Genomic DNA, 27399 nt, shown 5'->3' on the forward strand with positions numbered 1-27399 from the left:
TTATTTTCTTCTTTTCTTTTTCTTTTCTCTTTTTCTCTTTTTCTCTTTTTCTCTTTTCTTTTCTTTTTCTTCTTTTGTTTTACTTTTACTTTTTCTTCTTTCAAGCAAAGCAAGAATATTTCGGTGATGGTTTGCATTGTTGTGAATCTCAGAGTCTTCCATAAGGCACTGAAGGAAAAAATATCAGTTTTTCCTATTAAAAGTACATTGCACCATCATCAATGCGTGTCATGCCTGACACCTCGGAGAGAGTACGACTGGCTCAGGTGGTCCGAATCTGTGAAGTAGCCACATTCTCTGCTGCTTCTCCTCTTGCGTGCTGTCAGGGTGAGGATCTATAATAAAACCAGAAAGATTTCATCACACTGGGGGCAGGGATGCTCAGCCTGGGGGGGGGCACAGTCTGTGGGCGATGGGCTAACCAGGCTTTTCCAGGCTCGTTTTTCAGCAATTCAACTCTACTTTTCATGCTTTAGACATCACGATTTCTAGCGCAGACTTTTTTGTTCTATTGTAGATATTTTTGGAGATTTCCTAAAAAGCACTTACCTGAACTGATACTAGCTTAAAAAATAAAGGGGAAGAGGTCACTAGCAAGAGAGATGCAAATTCTGATTACAGTAATTTTTAAAGCAATTAACAAAATACTTTTATATGTGCTGAACTAGCCCAGCGCTGGAGAGAGGAGTTACTCACTTCAGCCTGAAGCCAGCTATCGCTGTTTGTAATACAGGATGGTACCAAGCTTACTTCGGTTCAGGAAAGAAATCTACGTCACTTATACTCTGAGACTGCCACCAGACGATGTTTCACAAGCCCTTTTGCAGCAGTCCGCTGATGCACACAAATGAAATATCACACACAGCTTAAAAAAAAATAGAGAAAGAAAACCAGAGGGTTTTAGTTCCTGGCCCGTAGCCGTACCCCTAGATTTTCACACTTTCTGTGCCGTACACGTTGTAGCCTTCTCTGTAGGTAGCGTAATTCTGGGTGTTGGTGGCGGGAGCGGGTTTGAAGTTCTGCGTGTTCTTGGTGAGTTTCATTCGCTTGGACTCGGCCCGAGACTTGTAGCAGAACTCGATCAGGGCCACCATCATGGCCAGCCCCAGGCCTCCCACAAGGATATAGAAAACCCCGGCAACATTGCTCAGGCTCAGAGCGCTCGTCTTGTCCTAAGAGAAACGAGCCACGCCGTTAGTTTCGCTGTGAGGAGTGGACAGACAGACAGACAACAGGCTACTTTGCACTTAGTCCTAGCTGGAATGACTAGACTCATGGCGTTTGGTGTCCCGCTCGCGGGTGGGTGGTGTCCCCCCGTCCCCGGCAGCCCGGGGCTGCGCAGCAGTGACTGCTCTGTCTCCCACCCTTTGGCGGGTGAAACCCTGGCCCACTCCAAGGCGATGAGATTTAATTTGGCCACTGACTTCCCCCAGCCGAGCATCTCTGGTGGCAAAGGCACCTCGGGAAAGCTCTGAGGGGGAAAGCAGCAGCTGCGGAAAACAGCAGGTTTTACAGAAGGCCGTTATAAAACTAGAAAAACCAAACCCCAAACCACTGCACACTCGGTTTTGGTGAATGCAGATAAAATTACTCAGATGCTGCTAAACTTATCTACCTTTTTTTCAACAATTGGGAAAAAAAACCCGCACCCTAGGAAGACGGTCAGTTACTTTAAGGTCAAGCAGCAGAGCCCTAAACTAAACTAACACCTTTGGTGACCGAGGGAGAGGGAGTTACTGAATAAAACCAGTCATTGCAACACAAAAAATGCTGGCCAGGGTTCATCTTCCTTCAATACATGTCAGATGGGGGAGAAGGCTTGCGTTTTTTTTTTAAAAACAGGATTCTGTAATCAGATTAACTGGAGCTGCAACCCTTTTGCTGCTGCAGGACTGGCGTGTGGCACCGCTGCTGGCAGCCCTGCGGGACGGGCAGGAGCCGGAGCAGGGCTGGGCAGGGGCTCGGCACACGGGCATCCCCACGGACAGCAAAACCGGCACAGACTCAGAATAAAATAGGATCTACTTTCTAAGTGTCTGTGCACTTCACAGGCAGTTTGGATAGGGGCCCTTGGAGCAAACAGCCTGCCTTTTAAACTAAAAATACTACTCATTTGCACCTCTCTTCAATTACAGTTTCCTTCTGCAGCTGCTGTACATTCAGCTGCCCCGTGATCCCAAATTTCACTCATACAACAGCTACAGGGTTGTGCCCTGAGCAACTTCCAGTCCAGCTGAAACCAATGAATTTTTTATTATTGGCTTCGATGGAACTTGGAATTGTCCTCTGACACCGAGAGGGTGCTTCCAAATTATAGTTTTCTGTTTGAATGATTATAGAGAGCACTTCCAAAGGTACCAGGGGAGTTGGGCACTCGGCTGTGACCGATTTCAGCTGGAGCTGGATTTCTCCTCCTCTTGGCGCCTTTGAAAATGTCCTTTACTCAGACAAGCTCAGCACTTCTACAGTGTTTTTCTACTCAATGGCTCTATAAGCATAAAAAAAATAATAATTCCTCTGTGTTTTCTTTTAAGTGAATGGTGTAAATAAGTATTTCCTGCAATTTAAGTGTGCGGCTGCTGGGCTGATCCACCCGTCACCCCGGGAGGGGGATTCCACTGGGGGTTACTGGGGTCCTGCCCGAGGAGCGGCCGGAGGCTGGCGGGCCCTGCCGCGCGGCTGGCGTGGCACAGGGCAGTACAGCAGCAAGATGGTGCAAAGCAGAATAAAAAAGAATACACGATATTTATGTAATGAGTTACCAGCAGTATTTCTAGATTTTTTTGTTTGTTTGTTTAAAATCAAACCAATTTCAAACTGAATTGGGAATGGGGCAGAAAGGCTTTTTTTTTTTTTTTTTCTTTATCACGGGTCTGTCCTGAAATTGGCCACCCTTAGCAAGCATGTGGCTGTTTCCCAAACTGACATGTAGAGAATCTAAGTCACAATTTTGAAACAAAAATGTGGTTTTGCAAGAAAACTAAGAAAAGACACTGGCCTGAATAATACACACTGACTGTGCTGAAACTTGCACATTTAAATGAAGATACCAGCTTGGGAGGCTTTGGGGGCTTCTCTTTCCACGTTTTTCTAGCAGAATACTCAAACAGTAAAACATACTTACAACTACAGTCTGTTACTGCATAAAAGAAAAATGCTGTCACGTTCAGAGACTTAATTATTCTTTCTATTCTTTTCTTTCAACCTTCGAAATGTAAATACCAACTTTTGAAAGTCATTCTTTGTATAAACAAACAGTGGGTCAAAATGTGATTGCTAATCAGTACAAAAAGACCTTCAGCGACTGACCTTACTTCCGGAGTCCTTGGCTCCACATTCACCCTTATCGTACCACCATTTGTTTTTCAGCTTGTCTAAGATGCCTTGTTCACTGAGTTTCAATACTGCAAGGTTTACAGGAGTTCTTCACGTGGGAAATAACATAAATAACATTATATTATGTTATTTTATGTTATTCAATCTTTAAACTACTTTAAAACTATACAAAGCGATAAAGCAGGGTTCCTGGCCACAAAGTATTTACACTGCAGGCAACTGGATCATCCCCTTAAGTTAACGCTAGAGCAACGCTACATTACCAGGTCCTGCCCATATCGCTTTGAGTAATCGGCACTCACTGTTAAATGAAGGCAGCAGAAACAAAACAAGGCCAATTTCCCAGTTTGGTGCAATCGCAGGCGTTCGCAGTAGCTTTACGGATTACGGTGGGTTTGATCCAGCAGGATGCCCCGTATTGCACTAACAGACAGCAAGTCCCACGAACGAGCAACTGCGGCTCCTTACAGTGAAACAGCGCCTGCGGCTCCAGACCCCCCAGGCAGCCCTGGCACCCGGGGCCGTGTGGGTGCCGTGGAGGGGGGATTTTGCCAGCCGTCACAGCTGTCTCCCTGCCAGCAGTGGTTTCTCCAGCTCCGTGCTCGGAGGCACCGCGCGGGCGGCCGCTCTCCCCCAGAGCTGCTGCGTCCCAAGCACCACCGGTCCAGGGAACTGCAGCAGAAAATAAGCAAATGCAGACCTTTACGAAACAAATTAGTGAATGTGGAAATGCCGGCTGAAAGTGTCCAGGGCGGGAAATGTTGGCAGGATGAAGGGAGCTGCTGACTCTGGCGCTGATAAAAGCCCACAAGCCCAGGGAGACCTGAGCTCGCCCGTCCCTCCCCTGCGGGAAAGCGGCACCTGAGGAGCCCTCAGTTGGGGTTTGTCATTTCCATTTCCTTCTTGTGAGATATCTCAGAGGTTTTCCTGCCCCGTTCCCTCATCTGCCAAGCAGCTGCGTCCGAGAAGGCCATGAGACCTGTTTGCGGCTGATGTTGAGAAGCGCTGCCCTCGGAGGAGCCATGTGCCCTTCGGGAGGCAAGCGGGCCTGAGGTGCCACCCTGGGGGTAGCAGCCCCTGGAGGGGACACAGGCTGTGCTTGGCCGAGCCCAGGCAGGTCATGGGGCACCATGAGAAAAATGAGCATGTTCAAGAGCTCCTGAGCTGAATGCCCCAGGGGCTGCACCAACGTGGCCCAATGTGGTGTTACTGAGGCCAGCAGGGAGGGCAAAAGCAGGGAAAAGCCATGGAGGTGGGGAGAACGGCTGGTCCCTGGTCCCAGTGGCAGCGATGCTGTCACTGCCTGCGCCTGCAGAGCTCCCTGGCCAGCCAGGCAGCGGCAACACCACTCCCCCTGCTCTGCACAGCGCTCGGTTTGACACCAGCCAAGAGTTCATTTTTGTAAAATGGCTATTTTTAAGCAGCAGCTGTAATCTAATTAAGTATCAATCAGGGAAGGCTGTACGCACTCAGCCGGACACAGCCGACGGGGGCGGTGACAAGCCGCAGGAGACAAGGCCGCGTTTGCTGGCTGGGCTCTGGCCCCTCCACCAGGAGCCGGGGGCACCGTAAAGAGCCAGCTGTATCACAGCGACGTTTGCACCCACCTATAGGTAGGGCTATAAAATACCAACGGGATCAAAGCACGCTCCCCAGACACTGCAAACGCCCTGGGTAACGCACCTGCCCCCGTGGTTTATGCCAACGGGGACCAGCCAGGTGCTGGCCAAGCCACCACCATGGGCCCTCCTGGGCAGCCGTGTTGTGACAAGGCCCCTGGTGACACCCGGGCAAATACCCTACGAGCAGCCGCGCATGATTGCAATGCAAGTCAGTGAAAGCTGAGTGCCCTTACCTACCCGTCACAAGCCCCAGCAGAAAGAACGGTGTGGATTATTGCTTAGAGAACAGCACTCTCATTTTAAATTTCATTTAAAAACTATCCAATTTGGAGAGATTTTATGCAATACATCTATCCGCTTTGAGAAGCACTGTGCAGCTGAGAATACATAAACAATAAGGAGAAGGTTATAAACACCTTTTCTCCCATCCGCATATTTTATTGTGCAAATTTTCCCCTCCCCCCAGTCCTATTCCAAACACTATTTTTAATTTGCATGCCTTTATAAACCCCATATGGAGTACAGAGAATTTGCATAACATCCAATACATTATAGATTAGCTTTCACAACATTATACAGTATTGGGAAATGAGGAGGCTTAACATGCTAATTAGGGTGCTTTTTTTTTTTTTTTAAAGCCAAGATTGCAGTTAATTGCGCATACGCCAACTGCCAAAAAAAAAAAAAAAGTAGTAAACTAAAATTATCTTAACTAAACAGATGGGAATTTGCCTGAACTGGGGTTTTCACTATAGTTTGTCATGGCCCTGTTTGTCAGGTGAGGTACTGCGATACCTCAACCCAGGTAGGAAAGAGGAGATTTGCTCCGTCCGTCTGCCCCGGCAGGAGGAGCAGAACGGGATAGGCGGACAAGCGCCGAGGAGCCGCTGTGTGCTTCAGGCCAGGGGGGCTGTAAGCTGTCCTGACTGCGGGCGGCTGGGACGGGATGGGACAGGCAGGTCGAGTGAGGAGGGACAGGAGGAACTCCTGGCCTCCCCCAGCTCCACTGTCTTCCTGGCCAGGGCACAGGGTGAACCTGAGCAAAAAAGCCCTCTCAGTGTGCTAGAAAAGGCACTGTTTTGTGCTTCACAGATGGAGCATGAAATGCAGCTTGTATGGTCAGAGTCCTAAGGAACAATTTTGTCTGCTTCCAGGAAATGAATCCCAAGAGCTCTCAATGCGCGAGCTGCTCCCTGTGCAGCAGGACTGGAGCGACCTGATGGTGGGCGAAGGCGCGACCTTCTGCAGACCCCGTCCAGCTCTTCACCCGCAGGGACGCAACGTGAAAAGCTCCTCAGCTCCCAGATTCCCCAGTTAAGTAACTCTATTGAAAAGTGAGCCTGGCTGTTGGTACATTTTCTGATTGCCCACCTCTGAGTTGCCTATAGCCTCAATTTAATAGCCAGTGTCAGGCATGGCTTTGGCCGAGATCCCGATGGAGGTGACGGAGAGCATGTCTGGATGGTGGTATTTTTCTCGCCGAGCACTCAGCAGTGCACATTGAATGCGAATGCTCTGTACCGTGCCTCGGCTGGCAACCCAGCCCGTCCCAAAAAGGCCCCAGGGCAGCGGCAGCACCCTGCCCACGCCGGCAGGCCCAAGGCTACCAAGATGCAAAGCGTTTTGTTTGCTATTACAGAGGGAAGCGCGGGGCTCTTCTGGGAGTGAGGGCTGCTGGCTGTAGGAAGAGGATTTCTCAGAGCCTGCCCTGGCACTGCTTGTTTGCAGGGGGAGATTTTTTTAATTGCCCTAGAGGCAGAGGAGCGGAGTGACTCAATGACTTGCCCGGGTCCCACGGGAACGCTGTGTCGTGTCCCACCTGCCCCCCTGGCCAGCTGTGCTACCCCAGAATCCACTCACAGGATCATTTGTTTGGTTTCTGGGTCTCTCTCTCAAAAGACTTCCCTTTCCTCATCTTTTTCCTGGAATAATTTTGTGCTTTCCAGCTGCTTTTTTAATTAGGTTGCTGTTGTTGGGCTGCACAGGATATCCTATGAGGTCCTCAGCCCTTTCCTGGGTGGCTTCAGCTGTTTTTCCTCTGCCTTTAATTTATGATGGGATTCTTTTTCATCTCCCCCTGTGTGGTTTCCAGCCCAACTCTCTAGTAGTTTGGTTGCTTTTATCAATGTAAAATGTTCAGAGGTTTGAGAGCTTGTGCTCTCTTGTTGCGCTCTGTACGCCTAAGAAAATGAGCCGAGGCAATTAGGATCAAGATGTCAGTGTTCCAGATGTCATAAGATGGTATTCTTGGGCAGAAACTTGTAGTGTTTTTCTTCCTCACCATGATGGAAGGATTTCTTTGTCTGCTTGCTTGTGCTTTTCATCTGGATGTAGCAGGTTTGGCTGATCCAGGCTTAACCACGTGAGGTTGGATCCGTTGGGCAGCTTCGACAAATCCCGCTAAGGTTTTTTTTTGCTGACATCTACAAAAGATGGGAAGACTTGCATCTAGAGAAACGGTACCAGGAGCCTCACACTGAACGGTATTGCCCCCAGTGGCAAATTAAGCCATTTGCTATGACTGACTAATTTAAGAGAGGCACGACATTAAGAAGACCGGTGCCCATCTATTCTCACAGGCTTCACTTCATCAGAGTCTGTTGCAAACGTGATTTTATACCTGGGACAGAGGTGGGTTTTATCGCTGCTTCAGCACTTTGTTTTCTCTGCTCCCCTGTTAGAAGACCCGGCTCGGGTGCCGGCAGCAGGACCTTCCCCTCTTCAGCCATCACGTACTGCTAGAAAACAAGCTGCACCAGTCTTTTTCCAAATGCAATGTGGCACCATCTCAAAGGGACCCTCCTCTTCCCTTTGCTGTGTGGCCCTGGGGCCTCCTCCCAGCTCCAGTTCAGCCCCTCTTGGCTTGGGGCACCATCCCCAAAAGTCCTGCTGTACCCCTTCGTGCTGGTGGCCCCAGGTGACAGGATGATGCTGACGGAGCAAACTGATTTTTGAAAAACGATGTGCACTCACTCATTAAAAGCTCACCCCTGAACTAGGTCCCCAAAGCTTCGGGTTCAGTTTGAAAATCCTGGCCACGTCTCCCTCCAGATTCAGGAGTCGCTACAGCACTTCTTTGTCACGCAGGTGATCTTGCATAAAATACAGCATCGCTTCCAGGCTGAGTATGTTCCTTTCCCACGCTGACGCGTGAGATCATCCCTCAGAAGAAAGAGCTGCTCTATGCTTTTCTTAGAGCATCTATTACGTTTCTATTTCATTATTATCTATTTTCCATTAATATGGAAAAGAGGGAACACGATGACACAGAGCTCCTCTGCTCTCTCTTCTTACATCTCCTCGAGACACCCTCATCCTGGCTGAGGGACTTCTTGCCCAGCCTCCTCTTGCCACAGCACCAGTTTCAGGTTAGTTACAGTAATTTTTATCTCTGTTGAGAAAACTGGTGGCATTATAATACTTCTTTCTGTCCAGAACGACTTTGAAGCAGAAGAAAAGTAAATTAATCATCAAAGACATAGTTCTTTATTAGTCCCAAATGTTAGAAGGTATAACTTCTGCCCCTCTCAAATTAGAGATCAAACCAGGTTTTTAATTTGATTAATGACCTTTTAGGTTCATTTTCATGATTTTACCTTCACGGATATAAAGTAGGTAATGTGAAAACATTGATTTTTTATCTAGTGCCACCACTCTAGCTTCTACTGGCTTTAGAAAGAGCCCCAGCAGGCCGAAGTCCCAGATACAACTGCAAAAACTGGCCAGGCTGCTCTTCTGGCAACCTGATTGCAGTTACTGGCTATCGTGTTTATGTGCCGGTGCTGCAAACAGGATCCTTCCCTGAACGAACTCGGACTGCGCAGAAGAGTCTGAGCGGCTTCTTGGAAAAAGTGCTGTTAATTTATGAAAAGAACATCCTGGTCGCCAGCCTTGCCAGGAAAGGGCCGTTTTCCTGGAACGAGCAATGGGATGTACTGATGCTAGTGGCTCCGTAGCCCAGTGTTTGGGCTGGTCCTCACAAGCTGTTGCAGGCGATACAGAGAAGAGCCGGTGACCGCTACAGGTGAGATTTAGGAGCAAAAGTCACTTTGGGACTTGAAAAATCTCACCCAAGAATCTGTAGACTTTCGTCAGCTGTGTGTAACCAGTATGTGAATGGCATAAAGTCTCGGCAACACTGTAGTTATGTTTATTACTTGCAATCAATAAAGATTTAAGTGGTGATTGGAACAGCTTTGGATAATTCACATCCCATTCTATGCTCTAATGGATGTAATATAAATGTTATACCCAAAAATGATCATTGCCAAGGAGAGCGAATGAACACGGCAGACAGCACACTGTTCCCTCAAACGAGATGAACCATTGCTCAGAATTAATTTAGAATTTTTAGATGTGATCTTTCAGAAAAGGGAGCTGCAAAGAAAAGGTGTAAGAAGTAAAGGCTCTTCGAAGCACTAATTAAAGGGCTTCCCTGGAGTTGCGCAGGACGGGGCGGGCAGTGCAGGGGTGGCACTGAACCTCCCAGGCAGTGGGGCTGCCCGAGGGCTGACTTGGCTCCTCTCGCCACTTGGGTTTTACGAACTGCAGGTGTTCCTCCACCCATCAGCAGCCAGTTTCTGGTGTTTCGTGAAGTATTTGGTGTATAGGGTGCAGTGTGGTGTTTTCTCAGCACTGTTGCTTGTAGCATCTTAAGAATCCAAATGTACCTTTTTTGGGGGTAGAGGGTGAAGAAATCACCCATGAGCTTGAAGGAAGACCAGAGTAAGATCAGCAGTGAGAGCTCCTCTCTGGTCTTGAAAACTTCCTTTCTCCACTCGTGCCCAGTGGCTGAGTCTCAGGATAGCAGAGAACAAGCTGCAGAGGAGCTGATCAGTGCCTCAGCCCGGGGAGGGACGCCCGGCCGGCTCGGGAGGATGCCAACCACTGGGAAGAACTCCAACCACCGCAGATCCATGGCTCTTACGAGCGGTCCCCATGCAGGAGGGCTCGGTGGCTTCCACAGTGCTACACAGGCAGGATGTCTGCATCCCCGGTGGCACTTTGGAGGGATGTGTGCCCTCTCACCCAGGGCACTCCACTGAGAGTTTACTCAGTGATGGAGCTAAGAAATTTAAGGCCTGTGGCAATGGGGATCCTCCTCACAAGGCAGGTGGACGCTGGCTCCAAATGTATGGTGAACATGGCCAACAGGAACCCTGTCCATTGCAAACAGGCTTGGCTGGAAGGCCAAAGAGATGAGTTCCCGATGTGCTTAATACCACATCTGCCACAATGTGAAATCCTGCGTGGTCACTAACATGCCCTTTTTCATTTTTTCCCCATCAGTACAACATCAGGTGCCAAATAAGTGTGGCTGGAGAAGTGCTGTGGAAACGCAGACACGCATCACTAGGGATGCGGTATTTACAGCAAAGCTGTTTGTGTTTTAATGTACACTGGCGCTGGCTGTTTGGGTACATCAGGGGAGGCACAATCACAGCGCCAAAGGCACCCTGGGCTCCGGCTGTGTCACACCGCGGGGGCGCAGAACAGCTGTAAATCTGGTCTAATATCTGGCCAGGCCAGGGTTATTGCTGTTTTGTTGGGATCAGAGCAACAAAAAGCTGCATGAGGTTTCTGGCAAAGCCATCCCTCTGAAGACTGCAAGATTAATGAAGCGTGACGTCCTGCCCCCACGCCGCCCCGCGACCCTCCCCGAGCCGTGCAGTCAGACCCGCAGCTGCATCCCCTGCAACGGGCTCTTACCCTCCCGGCCAAACCCCAGTGACGTGAAGGAGGCGAAAGTCCACGGTGGTACCAGGTCTTGGTTAGTACACTATAAAGTGTTTTTTGACTAGTTTTAATCCCTGTTGTTTTTACGTAACCCCTTTAATTTAGGAATCCGACATACTTAGAGACGTCTCACTTCTGCAGCGCGAATTTTTCTTTTGTTTCTTATGACCAAAGCTGCCCTTGCTGGCTGGAGCGTCCCTGGGATTGCTGACCTCAGCACAACCCAACCAACAACACCCTAACATCAAAGAGTTTAGATATCAAATGTCCGGGTTTCTAAAATCCACCTCATAGTGTCAGAGGAAAGGCAAGTAGACTAAGGCATAAAGAAACAAGCATATTCTTAATTCAAAATGCTTCCTAAAGTCCTCTAGGGTAAAACCACTGAAAACACTGAATTAATTGTTCCTGTTGGTATCACTGGCAAATCTCCACTGACTTCAGGGGAAGCAGAGTGTGAAGCTTGCTGCAGACATGTGGGAAATGTCACCTTTACCATGCTCTGAGAGGTAAATATCTGAAGGGGACAGGGAGAACCACCCCAAACGACTGCACCACTGCTCTGCACCGAGATTTCAGCCCCACACGTCCAGCACCGCAGAGAAACCCCTGGAAGCCACACATCCCCGAGCCGGCCCGCGCGGCTGCACAGGGCACTGACAAATCCAGAAATCAAACGAGGCACTCCGCTTAATTTGACAGGATACCATGAAAATCTCACTAACAACCATCTTGGTATCATTAAAATATAAAGATAGAAACAATCCAGGATGAGATACCAAATCCAATGTTATCCTCTAGAGGGCATTGCTTGAGGTCAAAGACCCATCTAAATCAAATAAGGCACTTTATTCCCCCAAGCTCTATAAATCCCAGCCTGATCTGTAACTCTTGAATGGACTTTTTGTCAGATCTTGTTACTGAAATAGCTTCTGACTAGATACAAAACCTGTGGGTGAACGCACTGTCCAAGGGCTCTGCTCTTTCTGAGATCAGATCTATCTGCCTGTCAGAATTTACCAATTTAACAATGTCTTCGTGCCACAAGTTATGTTTTGCTATGCACCCATGCATGGGGGATGGGGAAGATTTCAGATGGAAACGGGCTCATTATTAAAACCCACTATGTTTGTTTCAAAACTAGAGTTACCTGGTGCTTCAAAGCAGGAGTGAACAGAGCCCTGAAAATACGGGCGTAAAAACATATAGTCACTCACTATTCCTATTTGTTACCTTCTGTCTCAAGAAGCGTTCTGTATTTTACACTGAACATTTAATATTCATGGAAAAAGCACCAGGCATTGCTTCTTTAAGGAATGAACACTTGGTTGCTCTTTGGTACCATTTCAGACCTGAACCATTTTTCCCCTGCCCTGTGTTACCAGCAGTTGCACATCTACAAGATTTAACATTGGAAGGATTGAAATGCTTTATGGGTGGACAGAGGAAGGGATAAAAGTGAAAGCCATCTAGTTTGAAAAGACAAAGAGCTTTGAAAATTAGAAGATTAAAACTTGGCGCCTCAAGCCCCATATATCCTCCAGCCACCTAAGAAATACACTGCATGTTGGTGGCTGGGATAGCGCTCGGAGACATCCAGTACAGCAATAAATCCCCCGGCAGGAGGAGGCTGTTCTTCCTCCATGGCAGAGCCAGAAGTGGTTCCCGTTGTTCCAGGGAGGCCCTGTGTGCCGGTGAACAGCACCCCGGGACTGCAGCTCCCCGGCTGCCAGCGCCGGCCGTGGGCTCCTCCTCGGCCATCACAGCTGGGCTGGGACCCTCCTTCAGGAGGTCAATGCACATTTTGCCTCTTTTGTGCCTCTTGGTACTGAACAGTGCCATGGGGTGATAAAAATCTTATCTATGAAACAGCACACAAAGTAGTTTTTAGGATTTGTTCAGGCTGTGGTATTGCCAGCGACAGAGCCACCAGCTGCGGAGGATGGAGCCAGGCGGTGGCTCCTCCTGCCGTACGGACACCCTGCGCCAGCCTGTGCGGGTGGCTTCTGTTCGGAGGGCATCAGTGACCCCTGCGCAGCCACGCCAGCTTTCAGTCCTGCTCTGATGGCAAATGCCTGTAAACGGGAGGCTTTGCAGCGGGCGCTGAACACAGGTTTTGCAACGGCCATTTGAACACTATGCAAATCATCTATCGGGGATGGATTTTTTTTGGTTATTGCTGAGTATTTAGTAGCTGCAATAGTTCTCCATAACAGAACTCTGTTCTAGTCTTCACTACTGTGTTTTTCCGTAAATAGGTGTTCTTTTGGTCAGTTCAGGGTTTCTTGCCTTTTTTTGTTACAGCAGGTTGGAGCAACCACTGTATCCTTCTGGAATCTGTGGGGTTTTTCCTTGCAGTAACTAGGTATGCATTTTAAATTCAGGTGTTTTAACTGATGCTGTATTTGCTGCGACGTGGAAGATGCACGTTGCCATCACAACACCTACACAGGCTCCAAACACACCTACACGGAGCCAGATGTGTTACCAGCTGAGACTGCAAGTTCCTCCACGCTTTGCCGAGACTCCGCAGCCTGTGTCTGGCAGCAGCGACCGTCTCTAGGAAAGTATATTTATATGTTTCATAAATGTAGCTCAAACAAATTAAACTCTGTACTAACAGGATCATAATTTAATAGAAGTGCCGAGTGCTAATGCAATAACGCATGCCTATTGGATTAGGAAATGTGAGCCATAACAAGTCATTGTAGTTCATTTACAGCAGAGCCCGAGACCAGAGGGACAGATGTGGCGAGGGGGTGGGAGGAAGAGCTACTCGAACAGGGAGGCAGAATAAGGGAGGGCAGATGCTTATTGTCACGCTCAAACCTACACCACCTGAAACAGCGACATGGATCTTTCCTGTCATTGCCTGGATCCTTTCTAACCTGGGTGGATACGAGCAAGAGACTCAACTTACCTTGCGTGTGGGCCATCCCCTCACCTTCTCTTTCTCTTGCCTCTAGACACAGCCATTTTTTCCCCTGTCTTCTATGATTTATTTTCCTCTTGGGACGGCTTCTTCTGCGACTCCTGCTCTCGGGCTCCTCGGCAGGTTGCAGGTAGGTGCTGCTTACTCCAATGGCTACGCAAGACATTCAAAGAACAGCTACGTCGCTCGTACAAAGCTAGAGGTGTCCGACCCATGACTACAGTGCCGGCGAGCGCAGAGAAATCCACCAGAGCAGCACAAGCGCCTGCGTCCATGTGAGCTCAATGCTGAAACATTAGAATTACTTTGAAGAAGAAGAAGAAAGGCATTTACTTTTCCCTTTGTATGTTAAGTGACAGCAGTTACCATTAAAGAGGGAACAGCCAAGCCCAGACCCCCAGGGCTTTGTTCAAAGGAAGGGCCCTGCTCCTGCTGCTGGGAGCCCCACTTGGAGCTGCTGGTTTTCCTTTTTCCTTCGCCAGTCCCAAGGAGCTCTGCCTCAGCTTTTCCCTTACTGATGCTTACAGTGCAGGATAAATGACTCACGCAATCAATTTATGGAAATCAACTGTTAAGCACCACAGGTATCATCAAAATGAGTGCATGAGTCACAAGTCTTTCTCTAAGGTTTCTGGCAGGACGTAGTGCCACCGCACAAGGCTGGGCTCTGCCGCAGGCACCACTGCACGAGCATGTCTCCTTGCACACTTGGGTCCAGCTCCAGCACAGCCAGAACCCACAATGTTACACAGGCAAAACAAAACACTTCCCAATTCTTAGATGCCAACCCTGGCTCCACCAGTTCCTTCCCAGCCTGGGCAACCTGCTCACCCCAAATTCTCCTTCCGGGTCTCCAAATAACATTCCCAGGAAAATACCCTCAAACAATCTGCACAACAGCACGGACGCTTCTGCAAACCAGAGCAGGCTCTGCCCTTCTTGGCAGTGATCTAAGCACAATGCTCCAATGAACTCCTAAAGCATTAAGACTTCATTACTGGCACAAAACATACACAGTATTATTTCCTAATATGCTATAAAGTAATAGCTGTCAATTAAACAAATATTCTGATGTCTTCCTTTTAAAGTATTATTTTTGTCACTAATTTGCACAAGACAATAATTTCATATTACTTTCCTAGCTCTGAGCATGAATTAGCTCTGAGCTACCATCACTGGCTCTGACCAGCCATTGTATCTTTTTCCAGCTCATAACCCAGGCCTATGGAATAGGTGGCAAGTAAATTCATGCTGATGAACATAATTTCAAACAAATTGCTCAAATAAATTGTGCAGCTATCTTTTTAAGATAGCCATTTCCCCAAATGTTCTCTTTAAAGCACAACACATTTGGCAATGGTGCTCTTTAGATGTCAGGTATCATCTAAAATAATGCATAACAGATTTCTTCTAAAAATAAGCCACTTAAAACAAATTATGCTGCAAATGCTAACGGCTGTGCCGAAAATGTATCAAAGCAAAATAGCACAGAGAAATGGGGGAAAAAAATCCCATCTGCTAATGGCCACACTCACAGCTCGGAAGGGCTTGAGAATGTGATGCTTTACGGAGCACGGCTCTGAGGGCAGAGCTCAACTAGCAGGCCGGAAAAACTAAAAAGAAACAACTGAAAAATGAAGTAGTATTACACGGCATGTCATTTCACAGATGTACCCCGAAAGAGATATCGTCCTAAAAAATAATATATTAAAGAAATTAAGTCAAATAATTAGCAAGGAATCTTGGCACGTGAAGCTGGCGAGATGCTGCATTCAAAGAATCTCCTTCTGTGTTGGTTGTCATTAAATGTTACCATGAAGGTATAAGAATACAAGAAATGTATCAACAGCAGAACTATAGAAATTTATCTTAGCAGAAAATTGTTCCTATGCAACTGAATAATTAGTTTCACTTAAGTCACTCAGCCTGCTACCGCTGTCTGCATCCCCTTTTGTCTATTTCTTGTTAAATTCTAATTCAGCCATCACTCAGCTCTGAGATGATAGGATTGTATAATAAACAAAATAATTAGTTTCCAAACTTGTAATACACTGTAACATATTTCCTGGAATATGTTTTTTTTTTATAACTGCTATTTTGCATTCTCTCACGATTGAGAACTCAGCTCACACATATAAGAGAATCTGAAGATGGTATAATTTTGCCATGAATTCAATGGCTCACGCTCATTTAGGAGAGCTAAGTGAACAAATCTTGATGCACGTACCAGAATGTCTGCACCAGCCAAGTCAGCCCACACGTATTGACGTGCACCACAGACAAATTATGTATGGCTGCAGCATGTTCCCCTTCAGACTTTTTAAATAAGGACCACTACCGAGATGGGGGAACTCCCTTCACCAGGGCAGCACCGACAGCCAAGACGGTGCTGGGCAGACCGGCACCCTCCACTCCACACCAGCGCCGGCACATACTGGTAGCACTGCAAATGAGACATATGTCAGCTGAGGCCTTTAGAACAATCTCATTAGAAGAGCACAATCTCTTTAGTCTTAAATTGCAAGTGAACTCCAGGAGCATGGGGTGCCCACAGGACTAACCTTACAGTCTGTGTAACCGAGTAGATTAAAAAAACCTGCAGAAAGTCAACTGAATACCTTTTCTTTTTCCCGCTGTACGACTCAAAATTCTTGTGAAATTTGAAGTCAGTGCTTAATTTTCCAATGGTGACGAAGATACGATAATGAGAGGTGAACTCACAACTGAGAATCATTCATCTCCACGCACAGGCCAACGGCATGCTAAACTGCAGGGAGGATGAGCACGGGAGGGCATTTTCTGGGTGGCTGGGTCCTTTGCGGTACAACGATGGGCACTGGCACAAGCAAACAGGCTGCATACTTACCTCTGGCTTTCAGCGCAAGCTAGAATATCAGATTGCACAGAGGATTTAAGTTTAAGAAACTGGCACCATCAAGTCTGCAACTGCTACACACGACTCATTGGCAGTAGGTAGGAAGCGGCCAATTACAAACTCGGGGCGGCGATTTCCCAAGCCTGGGTCTCTACTGACGAAGCTGAGAGGTGGCCTGTCACCTTAGCCGGTAGAGAGAGCTGCCCCGAGTAAGTAACGGTCCCCGTGCCGCCCTGTGTGATGGGGCACAAGGTCTGCATCTCCACCTGAGGCACCTTCACCACCCCGTCCTCTCTGATTCCCCCCAGCTACCACCTCCTTTAAGGGAAAAGGGAAAAAAAGAACCATTTTGAAGTGACTCCTCTGAAATGCTCTATAAGTGAAGCCGTGTTCATACAAACAATTAACGGGAGAGATGGGATGAGGGCAGCTCAAGCTGCTGGTGGAAGGACAGAGAGGAGGAGAGGTCGGCCAGCGAGACTGCTGGGGCCATAACGCCCGGAGGGCAGCACCGGTGCTCGCCTTCCCCGAGAGGGCAGCAGGGCTCCCCCGGGGCTGGGGCACAGCCTGAACTCGGGGTTAGTGGCTGCCCAGGGGGGTGTGCGCTGCCAGGATGGCATCTGCCTGTCTGCCGCAATGCCGCAGCACCGCAGCCTGCAGCATTCAGTGCCTACAGAACCCCACCTCAAAAGAAAAGCCACTTCATAACTAAACAGCCCTTTGATTTACGACATCTCCAGAAACAACAACTAACCCCTTCACCACCTCCCCTAGCTTAGTCTTCTGTGGGACATCTTCTCTGACCCATGTTCTCCTCCCTGGGGACGTCTGCCGGCTGAGCTGTGCCCCCGAGAGCTGACATCTGTAGCTCAGAAAACAAGTCGTCCTTCATCACAGCGTGTTATGACGAACTGCGGAAAGACAGCGCTTTATGACTTACAGACTAAAACAGCAGAACACGTGTCCTCATGTTTGCTCCCCTGCCCTCTCCACTGGACACCTCCCACGGTATCCCAGCAGACCTGACTCCGCTCCCTTAACGCTCACTGACCAGGGCCAAGGGCTTGCTGAAGGATGGTATCGCTCTTTGTAAAAGGTCCTTCAGCACCAGCAGAATCAGAAGGATGGCCCTGCCCTAATTACGACCATTTTAAAAACCCTTTTTAGTTTCCTCAGGGCTGTGAGCATTAGTCGGCCGAGTTTAATTCAATGAACTCGAAGCAGTGAAGTTCATTGACGCTGGTTTGTACAAAGAGGTTTTTTTCATGGAGGCAGCATTAGACAATGCGTTGCTGGATCCCAGGAGAATATTAAACATTTAATATACTGGCAAGTATAACAATATATAAAAATGTTGTGCCAAGGATGAGCAGCAGAGCTAAAAAGCATAAAAAAAGCTCGCACTCATCTCCAGGCTGCCGCTGAGCACTGCGGACCTCCAGCTACTGCACAAACCTGAACTGGAGAGCTTTGCCTTCCTTCATTATTCCACAGTGGCTTTTGCTAACATCAGAGATGAGCAGCTGAGCAATTTCCTACGTAGCCAACTGTAAGCAACTCTTATTAACAGAATGCAGCAGTAATTTGCAGCAATTGTCTGAAACTGTGGTTTACTGAAAATACTGTTATTATTGATTTTGGACCAAAGCTGAAGCATTTTTATAAGCGAGATTAGAAGTTATTGTTCCCTAAAGAACTGGTTTTCCTAGCCGTAGAAAAGTGTCACTATGAAAATTAATCTCAGTACTTTTCAGTATAAAAATGTCTTTTAAAATTATTTTCTTGGTAATTCCTGTACCCAAGGTGACCAACAGTACCCAGCCTGCTCCAGCTCCAGCTTCTCCTCACCAGGTTAAAGACCGCAGAAATTGCCAGTTTTACAGGGTAAGGCTGGCGATATGAAAGCACACTAGTTAACTTTTGCAATATACAAGTTCATTAAAGCAACTTCGAGAGTCCCGTGACCGTACGGGCTGCCTGAAAGACTGGGGGAAGCCTCAGCTCAGCAGACGGCAGTGACAGCTTTGCCACTGCTGTCACTGGAGCCAGGAATTTAATCCACATCTGTTCCAAAAGCACAGCAAACACAGACACAGTGCTCCTGCACAGGTGTCTGCAGAAGACTGGTCAGCGGCACAGAAAAAGTGACATCTGAATATTCTAGGCAAAACTACCAAAATCTTTTTCCTTAAGATTAATTTCCAGCTTAGCGCATCAACACGCTTCCCTGTTGCAAGCAGCATACCTCTTGTTTCAGTTTTGCCTGCAGCAAGCTCTAGCTCCTTACATGTTCCTGTTATTGCTATTATTTTACCATTAACGGGTGACTGCCATCTCTGCGTAACATTACGTCTTTGCTGTGGTGCTTGCTTAGCTCTCATCTCTTGACCCCGGGCTGCAATTAGATGAGCAGCCGCCCCTTCCTTCCCTGAGCTACAGACCCAGCCAAGCAGCTCCTCCCCAGAGACCAGGCTTCCTCCCAGGGGCTCCGCTGGCACCAGTTCAGGCCAGCAAAGCAGGGCGTGCTGGTTCTGCTTGGCTCGACCCCTCCCCAAGAGAGCAAAGGCGAAGGGAGCCCTCTCGCCTGCAGGTCTGTGCTGGCACAGCTGATCCTGGGGTAGAAAGCCTCTCCAAGCCCACTCTGCATCACGGCTAAACCACGGAGGACTGGAGCCTTGTCCCCAGGGGTCAGTACGGTGGCCAGGGGTCATCACGGCTTTCTCGTACAGTTACAAGTACTGATTTGCTCTGCGTAGGTCCCACCAATAATGGACTTTCTATCTGTTAGTTAAATAAGGTTTCCAAGCTTGACCAAGCCCGCTGACAATATTAAATAAGACCATTTCTTTGAAAGAGCTACTGGGCAAGCCAATGGCTTTTTTTTTTCCCCACCACAATTATTCAAATGGTTTTAATCTGCGTTCTTTTGTTTTATTTTGCTTTGTTTTTTCCCTTGAGAAGTAAAATAACAGCCTTGCCGATTACTCTTTGCTAAGGTACCCGATTGTGGTGACATTGAGGCTGACCTTGGAGTCACCTCCCCCGCTGCCGCACTCTCCTTTGTCGTACCACCATTTGTTTTTCAATTTGTCCAAGAGGCCTTGCTCATTCAGTTTTAATACTGCCAGGTTAACAGCATTTCTTGAAACGATAAAACATAACTTGTAAGAAAAAATGCACAAATGCTTAGGAAATCGTAACGTATAAAAAAAGGAGCACAAGAGGACAAATTGGCTAAAATTTCACAGAACGTGGAGCTATCAAAATGTCTGTACAGCAAATACAGGGTTAAATATTGGAAGGTGGCATGGAGGATAACATTTGCTCAAAACTGAAGTGTGCGGGATGGGGAAATCGTCTTTGAGAAAAAAAGTAACAAGAACACCACATCATGCAGTTAACATTCGTCACATATGGCAGGTTAACTCGGCTTTTACCATTTAAATTGAAAAAGCCATTGAACTGTAAAATTAAAACAGCAACAAACAATCAGAAAGGACAACACGAAGAGAACACTAAAAAAATGGATGCATTAAATAAACGAAACCATAATTTACCGTCTTATTTAACTCCATGGAATATTGAAGATTTTTAAACTTTAAAGTTACCTCAAAATCCACAAGAAAGAAAATGACAACACAATACATCAGGGTAGGTGGAATACTATAACAACATGGATATTGTTATATTATTCCACCCACCTTAATGCTGAGCCTTTGGGGGTTGCTACACCATAGCCCTTGGAATCCAGGTTGCCGCCGACTTTCATGGTGTCGCAGGGCTTGCGCTGCTCGATGTACTCGTTCATCGTTGACTCCAGCAGGAAGGCAAACTTCCCCTTCGACTTCCGCACCCTGGCCACCCCGTCTGCCGTTGTTTTGGTGAACACCGAGGGCTCGGCCGACTTCATGTATGACCACATTTTCTCGTAGACGGCTATTTTTGACCTCTGGGAGAGACGAAAGGAGGGAAATGAAGAGCCATGTTGGCAAGGGCACAAGACTAAGCTCCTTGGGCTTATTTGGCTTAGATGCATAATTAACACCCTATAACTGTTTAAGGCTAACATACAAATAGTCAAGGTAGCTCGGGGAGAGACACACTGCCCCCTGAACAAATGACCAAACCATAAAATGGTTGGGGAGGAGGAAACATATCTCAGACATTTATTCTACTAATTGCCATGTAATTGGCAGCCTGGCAGTCAGGATGAGAAATGGTGCGTGCCCGTCCCAGCGCCTCGGTCCCTGCTCTGCGCTGGGCTTATCCGCCTGCCTGCTGCTTTGCCGCTGAACCAGAGGGAAGATGTTAAACCCTCCCTCACCCATCATGGCCAACCGATGCAAAAGAAGCCTCTCCTCTTTGCACAAATCCTCAGCGTTGTTTTTCGTGCTAACTTGCAGCTAGGAAACGTCAACATTTGCTTATTACGAGTTCCCAGCAAGGCAGGAGCCCTCTTTTCACAGTGGCAATGGCAGGTCTACGATACAGGAGACCAGGACAGCTCTAGTGGCTTCTAATAGTGATGCTCATATGCAGGATATAAACAGTAATGACGGAATCCTTTATGAACCAATAGTCAAACTTTCAAAATTCATTTTCACATTTTCCTAAAAGATAGCAAACACAAATATTACCAATAAGCTTAAAAAATTGCTGGTTAACTGCTTGTGGCTGCTTGTGTGTCGTGTATATATATATATTTTTTTTTTCCCTGTTTTGAAACTGAGCCAATCCTAACAGCCTCTAGCTCAGCACACAGGTTTTGTAAACCTGGAAATGTTGAGAAATGGGTTACCTCCCCTTCTCCCTCTTTCCCACCAGTAACATTTAAACCACCCTCAGATCTTAGAGCCACCTCCAGCCTCTGAAGCGTTCGTACCGTGGACTACCGGTTAAACTTTCCTGCTTGGTCGACAGAAGGCAGTAATGCCAACCGTATTTCTCTAAAGTCTAGAAATCCAAAGGATTTATATAAGGCTTTCGGTCCAAGCTGTGGGTATCTCAGATTTATGCCTCCTACTCCTTGCCAGTTTCCTGTCCGCAGCCTTCCCTGCAGAATGGGGATGAGGCAGGCAGTAGCTAAATCTAGTTCAGATTTAACAAACTTGTGGCAGAAGACTGTTAATGTCCATCAGCTTGATGATCAAGACATGCTTCCTCCTCATTCAGGACAATTTAATGTGTTTTGAATACTGTAATGCTTAACAGCCAGCCCCCAAACCTTTCACAGGGAGTGAGCCCTGCCTTCCCCAGTCTTCAGATTAACATGCTCACATAGTGTCGCTAGGACAGATTGAGAGGAGCACAGAGGGCAAGATTTTGCTTTAATTATCCTTCCTGATGAGTTGAAAAACAACTGAAAATGCAAACCAATTAAAATCAGCTCAATCAACAACAGAAATCAGAGAGACAACAATACAGTGCAGCTTCGCTGGGAGCTGGCCGGGTGCGGGGTGTGAAAAACAAGCAAGAGGGATTTCAATGGAGAGCATTTCTTGGCTCAAGATGGGCTGTACGGCTTCATTTGTCTAGCATCGGGAGTGAAGAAGCGGCAGGAGGGAGGGGGATATAAATGGGGCCTGAAATAGTCCTTACGCAGGTAAAAGGAGTCAGGGGATTTGACTGGCTTCCCCCTGCAACAGCGAGCACCAAATACCCTGAGATGAGGAGAGTGGCTCCACCTGGCTGCCTCTGCCAGCCTCCGACGGCGGGTTTGGAGAGGGCAGCTCCATCCCCAGCTGGCAGTGGGACCATGGGTCCTGCCCCAGGAGGGACGTCTCGCTGGGGGTCTCGGTCAGGCACCTGCGGGCCAGCAGCTCCAACACGCTGCTAGCTGCTCTGTCACCCACTGCCTGGTCTCCCACTTTTCCAATGACCCCCTTGGTGCTCCTGGGCATTTCACACCTCCTTCCCCGCCGGCAGCTGCCCAGGGCACAGCTCTGCTCCCAGGCACCCGCTGGAGGGGTTGTGGGGACCCCAGAAGTGCTGGGAGGTGGTGGCTGTCACCAGCTCAGTAGCTGCCACCATCCTCATGCGCTTCAGGCAGCAGAGCCTGTGTGGCAGCTGTGTGCACCTGCGCAACAGCAGGTAGAGCAGGCAGAGTGTGCAGCGCAGGCAGCACAGGCAGAGTGGGCAGCACAGACAGAGTGGGCAGCGCGGGCAGCACAGGCAGAGTGTGCAGCGCAGGCAGCACAGGCAGAGTGGGCAGCACAGACAGAGTGGGCAGCGCAGGCAGCACAGGCAGAGTGGGCAGCACAGACAGAGCGGGCAGCGCGGGCAGCACAGGCAGAGTGGGCAGCGCAGGCAGCACAGGCAGAGGACCGCAGTGCCCATGGCCGACCTGCCCGCTCTCCTCGTGCCGGTGCCTCCCGCAGAAAGGTAACAGAGGCAGCCTGGCTGGCCAGCACAGAGACTGCGAGAGCAACGGCACCTCTGGCGTGCCCTAGTTTCAAGGTGCTTGTCCTTACAACCTTCAGCTTCCTTTAACATAAATAATACAAACGCACCTGCCCATTTATGTTTGCAAATGGGCCTCTAAGGAACAAAAGACGCAAAAATACAGCTTTACTCTTTCTATCTCTCAGCAAGCTGAAGCGATCAGCCTTCAAAAATTGCGTATGCGCTACGGATGCTTTTGCTTGTTTTCCTCTGCAGAGTGTGCCTTTAATTACACAGATAAACCAGAATTTCTCTTCCTTTTCATCTTCTAACTCACACCGGAGTATCTGTCTTTAATAAGTTCTTTCATACCCTTTCCAGCTGGCCTGACTACCTGAAAGCAATTGCCAATACATCTGTGCATTGTTAATAATAACAGTTATCTGATGAGTGCCAACAGCACGCTCAGGGCTGCAAAATGGTCCAAACAAAGCACGTTCCCTGCTCCAAGGGCAAAGGGTGAATATCACCATTCATGCTTCAAAAAACCACATTCCACGGCTCAAAACCAGATCTCTTCTCAACTTTAATAAATAGCCTAAGCTTTATAGTTTGCTCCCTTCATTTAACTCTTGGATGATGTGGTTAATGTAAATCAGTACATTTCTATGTGATCATTGCCCACCTCTTCTGCCATGTGGGATTTTCATAATACCTTGTTATTATCAAATTAACTAAAGGATTTAGCAGAAGTAGACAAAAATGCAAGCTATCAATGAACACAGTAGGAACTCACTGGGAAAGCTTAAAATAAAATGCATTGGGCACGAGTTGGTTTCACAGCATCCAGAGCCTGGCTGGGGACATCTGGGTGAAGATCGATGGGTGTCACTAGGGAGGTGACGGGCTCTGGCCACTGCGTCCTGTTTGGTTAGCCCTGCTCTTTGCTAAGCCCGGCTTAGCCGTTCCCCTAAATTCCTGATGAGGCCAAAATAATGGTTTACGCTGAGGCTTCTCAGAGAGTCAGTGCCACCAGAGGAGCTGTGAAACCCGCAAACCCGCTCCAAAATGCTCAAGGGCGTTTTCTGCCCCAGGAGCCCGTGTTTTACACCTGGTCAACGGCATAAAAGAACCAGTTGACCAAAGCTGGTCAAAGATGCAATGTGACAAAATGAAGGACGGTATTTTGAATAAATATTTTCCTTCTTCCAATTTTGCAATCACCTCAAAAAAACCCCCAGAAGTCCCTAGAAGTCTTTCAGAAAAGGAAAATTTATTTCCTTTCTAACTATAAAGCTGCAAATCCTGTGCTGAAAGAACATTTTCACCCATCTGTCCTCCTCTGCAGACATTCTCGCCGCCCCTGCCAGCCCCTGCCAGCGCCTGCGTGGCCCCCCCTGGAGTCTGACACCCGCGAGAGGGGCCAGACAGCAGGAGCAACCACAGAGGAAGGATTTACACTGCAAAATAAGGTAAGGTCTGATAGATCTGCACTACTGCTAGAGTTCAGAGGCAGTAAAACATCTTCCCTCTCATTAAAGTGTTACTTTTAAAGAGATATTTAGAAAAAAAGCTTAAAAGCAAGGATTTAAACCAATTCAAAGCCCGTAAGTGCAGTAACTCCCTATGCTCTGCAACTCCTATTTCATTTCTTTGATATTGCTCTCAAGAAGTCCGTCACACACATTTCCTCGGGATTGCAAGGGGATATTATTATCATTTTTTTCTAAAAGCAACATTTTCAGTGTTTCATCTAGGCCTTGGGACACATTAAAGCATCTTTTCATTATCGCAGCCTTACTGCAGATATAAATCGAGCTGGCCTTTGCTTTGTCAATAGTGCCGGCTTTTTTCTTTATTTGCAGATGTTCATGCAGCAGTAGGATCACACACCTCAGCGCGAGGGCGCAGGCAGCTCCCGTTCATGTCAGCAGAGCCAGCAACTCTCGTGCCGACAGGTCACTTCACTCGGCCTGCTACTAACCCGTACCTAAACGCACGTTGCTTCTGGGTAGCAACACATTCATTTTAAATAAAAGAAGGTGCCAATTCAATCAGTCATAGAATCACAGAATGGCTCGGGTTGGGAGGGACCTTAAAGATCACCCAGTTCCAGCCCCCTGCCCTGGGCAGGGACACCAGGGACACCTCCCACTAGACCAGGCTGCTCCAAGCCCCATCCAGCCTGGCCTTGAACACCTCCAGGGATGGGGCAGCCACAGCTTCTCTGGGCAACACGGGCCAGTGCCTCACCACCATCACAGGAAAGAATTTCTTCCTAATGTCTAATCGAAATTTCCCTCTTTCAGTTTAAAACCGTTACCCCTCGTCCTATCAAATTTTAACAATTTTAACACCGTCTTTCATTCTAATTCTTCTAGTTTTGATGCGTGGTTGGCTCCAGCACTGAAATGAAAAATCAAACCACCCCGCAGCGTGCCACCGCATCACGAAGTGCAGCTGGACGGGGCTGGGCACGCGTTATCGGCAGCGGGAAGGAGGCAGGTTTACATCTCAGTTGCGGTTCTTTCTTCAATCCATTCACCAACAACAAAACCCAGCACCGGCAAACCTGGCTCCAGCTGAGCAGAACCAGTTGCCTTGGTTTCACTTTTGCACATCCCAAACTGCCTAGGGATATACTGCAAAACCCAGCACGTCTTGGACGATTCCTTGACACTGGTTAAATTCAGCTCCAAAGTACCTTTGTGACTGAAGCCTTCTCCCATTGACCGAATTACCTTTCCCCCTCTGCAGACACCTGTCTCACGCTTCTGCTGAAAGTGACACTGCGTCACCTCCTGCACTACTGAGTAGTGGTGAAGCTATTATATTTGAAAGAAACAGCATTTTCCCTCTACAGTTCAAAGTATGTTACAGGGATGCCCTTTGCCTATTTGAGAATGTTTTGCCCTCTCTGCCACTTCTTCTGTGATCTGCAGGTCGTCTTCAAAATGCCCACCTCGTGCACCCTGTTGGCTTACTTTAAAATGACCGAAATGGACCTTTGTTTCTTATGTCAGGCACGCGCAAAGTGTTTCCCAGCAGTCAAGCTCAAAATGTTCTCTCACAGGTGATGACTGTTGGTCACCCCGTCATGAGCCAAATTTACCCAAATAAATTTTGCTTTTAAAATTAATGTAGATATTCTCCCTTTTCTTATTCTGTATGTTTATAATTTTAGATTATACTGATGTTAAGTTTTTTACTCCTGTCTTCAAAACTATCGAGAGTGATAAAGAAGCTTAAAAAAGAGAGAGGAGAGAAAGAGATGAGGTTGCTCCCGTAATCCAGGAGCTGGGCTACACGGAGAACATTTCATGCTGGGCAACATCCATGCAAGAAATGGAACAGGCATACTGGAGAGGGAGAAGACCCAAAAGGAAGCCAGTTACAGCTGCCAGGTCTCGAGGCTGGGTCCAGGCTACATAAACTTTAATATACCTTGGAGTAGGCCAGCATCCATTGAAATGCAGCAAATCCAAGAGTGAAGCGCAGCAAATGGGAGTGAGACAAATGCAAAGCGGGGGGAGCATCCGGATCACGGCACGCACATGAAGGTAGGCTGAGACACCGATAAAGGATCCAAAGCAGCAGAGTTAGCACACTCCTCTGCTACCCCAGCCCTATGACCACTTTATAGCTCTTTAACAAGGGAAATTTATAGCCCTAGGTCAGACAGATGTTGCTGTTAGAAAACACAAAGGTCTGTACTAAAAACAGTGCAGGTATTTAATCTGAATAATACATGCTGCCTTTATATAGATGCACGCCTCACTGATATGAACTTAGGTAGTTAAGTGTGAACCTTAGCTTCATTATCATCACTCATTGCTTTTCTTCCATGCGTGCAATTAGCAGCTTCTACTGCAGCTAATGAATCTGGTAGCTTATGAACCATTAAAAAACAAGTTACTAAAAAAGGAGTGAAAAAATGCCAGAAGCCTGCCTTGGTACCACTGCTGTCCCTGGCTTGGGGGTCACTTTGAGAACTATCGGTTTTAGCAGTTTTCTTGGACTTTCAACAGGGCAGACTGCAAGGGAGTGGCTTCCACTGTCTTGGTCTTTCGGATAAGGCTTCGATGTGATGCCTTTCTGCTCCCCCGCAAGCCTGACGTCGAGTCGCCCCGGCCACAGCTGCCTCTGGGAGGAGCGAGGGACAGTGCTCAGAGCCCCCGGCCCAATGCCAGCTCTGGAGCACATGGCGGCTGGCCTAAAGACGCTACATCAATAATCAGAACATGATAAATATTATTAGCAAAGGCCTGAGATTTCCAAGCTCCTTACTGTGAAGGAAAAAACAGGTCTCACGAAGGCCAGCGGGCACCATTAGTCCCCTTTCCCAAGTGCGGACATGAAAGCAGAGATGTCATTTACTGAAGGTCATAGGGCAAAGTCTAACAGATCAATGTCACAGCTTTTAGCCACAGATAACTTGTGATGCCAGCAATTTACTTACCTATATGGACAGAAAAATCAATCCCATCATTACACAAACCTCTTGTTTTTATTATATT

At 47.8% G+C, this 27399-nt stretch overlaps 1 protein-coding gene across 4 annotated transcripts in view; it reads right to left on the reverse strand.

Moving 5' to 3' along the window:
* Positions 1–133: 133 nt before the first annotated feature.
* The window catches only part of GRIA3 (glutamate ionotropic receptor AMPA type subunit 3), a 153594-nt gene continuing 126328 nt past the window's right edge, over positions 134–27399 (reverse strand). For 2 of the 4 annotated variants that reach the window (XM_054214870.1, XM_054214869.1), the window contains 4 exons: positions 20203–20450; positions 3310–3424; positions 925–1172; positions 134–335 (listed from right to left, as the gene is read on the reverse strand). In XM_054214870.1, the coding sequence (XP_054070845.1) occupies positions 927–1172; positions 3310–3424; positions 20203–20450 (609 nt within the window). In that variant the 3' untranslated portion in view covers positions 134–335; positions 925–926. Of the gene's footprint in view, positions 336–924; positions 1173–3309; positions 3425–19527; positions 19643–20202; positions 20451–27399 lie in introns of all 4 variants that reach the window. The other 2 variants (XM_054214872.1, XM_054214871.1) reach the window with 2 other exon arrangements.

This window comes from Rissa tridactyla, chromosome 9 (genome assembly GCF_028500815.1).
Source record: "Rissa tridactyla isolate bRisTri1 chromosome 9, bRisTri1.patW.cur.20221130, whole genome shotgun sequence".
Lineage (NCBI taxonomy): Eukaryota > Metazoa > Chordata > Aves > Charadriiformes > Laridae > Rissa > Rissa tridactyla.